At 39.6% G+C, this 5,125-nt stretch overlaps 2 protein-coding genes across 2 annotated transcripts; both read right to left on the bottom strand.

Moving 5' to 3' along the window:
* Nucleotides 1–3,211: 3,211 nt before the first annotated feature.
* Nucleotides 3,212–3,726, bottom strand: LOC119548342. Its single transcript, XM_037855549.1, has one exon. It carries the CDS (start codon nucleotides 3,678–3,680, stop codon nucleotides 3,357–3,359), a length of 324 nt encoding a protein of 107 aa, XP_037711477.1. The 5' UTR covers nucleotides 3,681–3,726; the 3' UTR covers nucleotides 3,212–3,356.
* Nucleotides 3,727–4,010: 284 nt separating this feature from the next.
* LOC119548343 lies at nucleotides 4,011–4,630 on the bottom strand. Its single transcript, XM_037855550.1, has one exon. It carries the CDS (start codon nucleotides 4,589–4,591, stop codon nucleotides 4,298–4,300), a length of 294 nt encoding a protein of 97 aa, XP_037711478.1. The 5' UTR covers nucleotides 4,592–4,630; the 3' UTR covers nucleotides 4,011–4,297.
* Between the last annotated feature and the right edge of the window lie 495 nt (nucleotides 4,631–5,125).

Below are 5,125 nucleotides of genomic sequence, written 5' to 3'. Positions count from 1 at the left end.
AGTCATAATTTTTTTTAAGATTTTCCAATATGTTAGATTAGGGGTCATCCAATAACTACTCCTCTGAAACAGATTAGCTTGTTGCTTTATAAAATCTTTATATAGTCAAAAACTGCCACATTCAACAGGGTAGAAACATATATAAAAGGTCAACTAACATTTATCCGCACAACTTAATGGCAGCATCCAATTATAAGGTAAAAATAGTTGCCTTCTCAGGGATAAGAAAGGTTTTTAGCCAATCAACTCCATAACCTAACTACGAAATACTGAAAATACCCTTTAGATTGTATGATTTAGTGCCCTGGCTCGGCTGATTAATTAGCGGGCTGAGTGAATGCGCTCCCCGCCTTTCCCCGTGGGCGTTCTCCGATGAGCTGAGCTGGCTGCACTTGACTGGTCTGCCGCCCCTTTCCCGCCCCGAATTCTGAGTCAGGCTAATACTCGCGATTGTTTTGGGGCCTTGTCAAAGGTGAGTAATAAGCGGGAGATCGTATATGGCTCGTTGGATGTTTCCACAGAAAAACGCCAAGTTTCGAGGCAAATGTTTACCTTGAACTTGGCCAGGCAACCGGGCAGATGGGTTGGCGGGGGGCAGAGAGATGGACCTAGCTATTTGAATTTGAATTTTCCTATCTACAATTGCCCCCCCCCCCCCTCGCTAGCGCTTTTTTGCAGTTGCATTGCGCTGCCCACCGAAGCTGAAAATATTTAAATGCTAAGCGGCGTTCATTTTTTTTGGCTACGGCTAAACAAATATGAATGCGAAATTTGTTTGGTGGGACTCACCCACGAGCTGGTCATGACAATGCCGATGACGATTTTGTTGGCCTGGCCAAAAAGCAGAACCACAAGCGACAAAGTAATTACGTCGAAGAGAGAGAGGGAAGGAGCGCTACAGCAGGTTATGCAAGTTCAAGGCCAAAAACTCTGCATTAATTATAATTATTTTTGCATTTGTTAAGCGCAGAGGGGCAACAACAAACAACAACCAGCAAGCTGCCTGTTAATTGTCTGGGCGAATGCAAAAGAGGAAAAACAGGTAAATGCAGAATTTGTTTTGCTCGAATGTGGTAATTAATTGTGGCCAGCAATCGATGGCAGAATCCCCAGAATCCCCAGCCAGGGGGTTAATGCCATTGGCAAGAATCGAACCCCTAAGACCAGTAAATATAAAAATTGGGAATATTTTAATAACGAAAGGAAAAACCCGAAAGACCAATCCAAATAACCCAAACTAACCACGTAAGCCGACGAGACCTGAATCTTTTTATTTCACAAGTCGACTGCAGTTTTCCCCGAGGGAAAGTGCTCTCGAAACACGTACCTCGTTTTCGATACTCCTCCTTGGTTCCACTTTTGTTATCTGTGAAGTATTTGGCTCAAGAGCCGCCGTATCTTATATCATTTGCAGAGATTTGGGATACCCGATAAGGAAGTAAACAAATGCCTGATAAGCAGCAGTCCAAATTCAATTTGCCCCCATCGATAAGAAAGGGGGACTTAAGCCAACGATTGCTCTGCCATTATGGGTCTTAAGGGCTAGAACAGACCGATGAGTGAGCCCTTCGAGGAGGGACACCATCTATCCAGTGAGACACAGACAGCGAGTGACATAATAAATAAATTTAATCAGTTGGCTGCGTAAAAAGCTCTGCTGATGCTGCTGATTTGGGAGTGGAACCCAATCCGAATCCGATTCCGAGCAGCTTTAACTTCGAGTGTCTTTGGCTTTCGGGGTTACTTTAAGGTTGCCGCCGTCTGTATCTTCAGTTTATATTTCGAGTGTTTAGTGTTCATTTCTTTCAATTCCGCCCTTTTTATGGCTGGCTTATCTCATTCCGTTCTTGGGTCTCCCTGAGGAAATAGAGAAAATGTGGCTTTGACCACGTTGCGTATGCGTAATCGGGCCGTAAATCCAATTCGAAGGGCAATTGTGTTGACACTGACACTTCATAGCCGCCAGCTGACATTCATACACTTCAAATAATCTTACGTTCATCTTTTCTTCCTCCGTTTTTAATGTCTTTACTAACACTTTCCACTTACCGCGACTCGTGCGAGTTTTTTATGATTATTCCCCCCAGCAAATTTACATCCTTCGGCTGTTTGTCTGTTTGTTTACTTCAAGGGATTTAATCACCAATTAAAATCATAATGGTATGCATTTAAAGTGCTAGCAAAAAATCGCGAACGGAAAAGGGGGGAATTTAATGAGCGAAAACATTTAAATTTAATTGAAATTTAAAAACAGAGAGCTGCTGTTCGTCCTGTGGCAAAAACACAGCACAATTGTGTGGCTTACATTATTTACACCTCCAATTCGCTTTTCGCTTTTGTTGTGGTGACTGGGCAAATAATTAGCAAAAGCAATCATTTAAATTTAAGTCAAAATTTAAACGTGAAACTGTTTAATTATACGAATTCTGTTGTACATACATTCGTGTGTGGCAAGGGAATTTGCATAGTAATTGCATTGCAATCGAAATAATTGATTGTTTCATTCGATGTTTGTTTTTGATTGATTTGTCGAGACCGAGATTACGTTTTAATATGGGCAGTTAAATTTAGATTCATTGTAAACTTAGAAATTAATTTTCCTTTATTCCTGTTTTCTTAATCTGATGTAAGACACAAATTCCAAACAGAATCCAAACGAATATGTTTTTGGTTTTTTACAGTTTCTTAGGTCTTGTGTAACATTTGCTGATTAGCACTGATATGAATACATGATGCGGAAATCGGTTTAATTTCCCAATATAGCCTTGCATTAGCTGTGTTGAGTTATGTATAACTGGTTAACGCTATGGTCGAAGACTGAACTTCGGCAATTAACACAGAACGTTGGTTCGACCATAAAATCGCATGAATATGCTAATTTATGTTTTCATCATCAGAGTATTCTAGCTCAAAATTGGTTTCGTTTTTTTTTCTGGTTATTATTCCTCTAATTAGCATAAGCTGTTCGATTAAAAACATTTGGAATGGAGCGCTGCTTTAAATAGAAAGTAAAAGTTGTATTTTCTAAATTATGGCAAATGTTTAACTGAATGGGAAATGGGTCAAGGTTTTTGGCTAGCAATTCAGGTATTTCTAGGAGATGAACTCACTAATGTGCTTCAGTCCCTTTTACATGCTTTTTAATTAACATCGCCAAGCCGAAGTTTATGCACCCTTGAAAATAAAACCATCATGCTATTATAATCATATGTATATTACAGAAATGTATACATAAGTATACCGACAGCTTGTGTTTATTTATTTAATTACTATGCATCCCATACATTTTCTACCCTTTGTTAGTTTTCTAAGAAAAGTTAGCATTTTGAAATAGTAATATTTCAGGATTCGGTAACTTAACCTAAGTTAATTAATTGGAAAACGCGAGCGTCCTCTCTGGAATCATCCCTAGATCTATCGGCATCAAATCCAGAAGCTCTAACGGCATCGTTTCCCCAGTTGTTTCTGTCATTGCCGCTGTTATCCAGTGTTTCCAGTAGCTTCAGAGCCCTATCGACATCTGAGTTGTGGACACTATCGCTCCAGTCATCGTTGCTACCTGAAGATCTGGTTAGTCCTCCTCCGGCGCCACCTATGTTTATACTCTGAAATATACCCGATGCACCGATCGCAGTATAGATTAATCCAAGCAGCAACCAAAGGCGGAGAATGGTTTGCATTTTGTTTCGATTAGCGCTGGCTGCAGTTGACTGAATGTCAGTCGGCTTCCGAGCTTCGTTTTTATAGCCTTGCCCTGGGTTATCTGCAGTTCTAAATGTGCTTGGTATTTTATAGACAGAGGTTATACACGTATTGATTGAGGTGAGTGTGGGAAATTCCAGCTTTCGTTAACAACGCACTGTGCTTGTTTACCACAAAATAAGTTGATATCTTGAGCGAGGTTCTGACTGCAAGTACAACTACAGAGAACACAATTTTTGGACCGGATACGGATTTATTCTGTGAAGTATTTCTGAAGCAATGCTGGTTCTAAGAAATATTCGTCGGAATACAAATTTCAATTTAAATATTTAATTTTTATTTCTTTTAAGTTCTTACGAAAACGGAATATATATTTGGCTTAATGATTACTCATTTCATTTTAAACAAAGTCAAGTATGTGGAAATTGTGTTATTTTAACATTTTACTATTTGAAGGCTTTTTCCTAAAAGATATTTACATTGTATATACTTACTAGCTTTCACAATATTTTAGTATTCATCATTGTACAAGAAATAGGGGCAGATAAATTGTTATTTTAGGCAATCAATAAGTTCTTAAACAAAATTTATTGTACTAAGTCACCGGTTCGGTAACAAAATCTGTTGAATCCAAGGTTGTCTCATCGTAGTCAAGACTTGAGTAGTCGGTTGAGTTCTCTTGAGCTGCGTCGGACGCCTGCCAACGTTTGATTAGATCGTCCATGGCGTTCATGAACTCTTCGGCACTGTTGTATCCGCTGCCAGACTCCTCCAAGACATCATAGTTAGGATCGTCGGTAAATCCAATAAGGTCGTGCGGATGGCCAGCGACTAGAGCTGCACAAATAATGCCAAGTAGGAGCAGAAGCGGAATAATGTGCCTCTTCATTGTGTTCAATTATCTGCGGGCAACTGCACTTCTAGTTGTAATTTCTTTCCTTTTATACGAATCGTATCGGTCAGTAACAGTTCAGTTGAATTCTGGAAAATCCAGTCCGGGCTAAGCCCAAGTTGCAAATTGCTTGGATTTCCTCATTCATATTTATGCGTTGGGCGGTGCAATAATCCGCACTGGGTCTGAGTCATCACAGGCCAAGCCAAATCAAACATAGCGCATACGACATGTAGACACATGCGGCTCAACAGTCATGCAAATAAGTCTACGATTAATTTCCAGTAATTGATATATCTGTAAAGTAAATTGTTGGTCTGTGCAATCATCAATTACTTGATTGACAGGTGCAAATAAGGTTCAAAGGGCATTGAGATTAGGTTAAAAAATTCGTTTTGAGCACAGAGAGAACTACTTTACTGTTGATAGCTTTTTAAGAGATTATAGAACAATGATATAAGATTTAGTCCTAGCTATAAGCATTCTAGATTTCGCAAAGGGACTGTGGCTGCAACTCCCTAGTAGGCCGAT

This window comes from Drosophila subpulchrella, chromosome 2L (genome assembly GCF_014743375.2).
Source record: "Drosophila subpulchrella strain 33 F10 #4 breed RU33 chromosome 2L, RU_Dsub_v1.1 Primary Assembly, whole genome shotgun sequence".
In the NCBI taxonomy this organism is placed as follows: domain Eukaryota; kingdom Metazoa; phylum Arthropoda; class Insecta; order Diptera; family Drosophilidae; genus Drosophila; species Drosophila subpulchrella.
This window is presented reverse-complemented; position numbering and strand designations above follow the sequence as displayed.

Coding starts and splice junctions, on each gene's coding strand:
- LOC119548342 (XM_037855549.1), bottom strand. CDS start 3,680: ATGCAAACCATTCTCCGCCTTTGGTTGCTGCTTGGATTAATCTATACT.
- LOC119548343 (XM_037855550.1), bottom strand. CDS start 4,591: ATGAAGAGGCACATTATTCCGCTTCTGCTCCTACTTGGCATTATTTGT.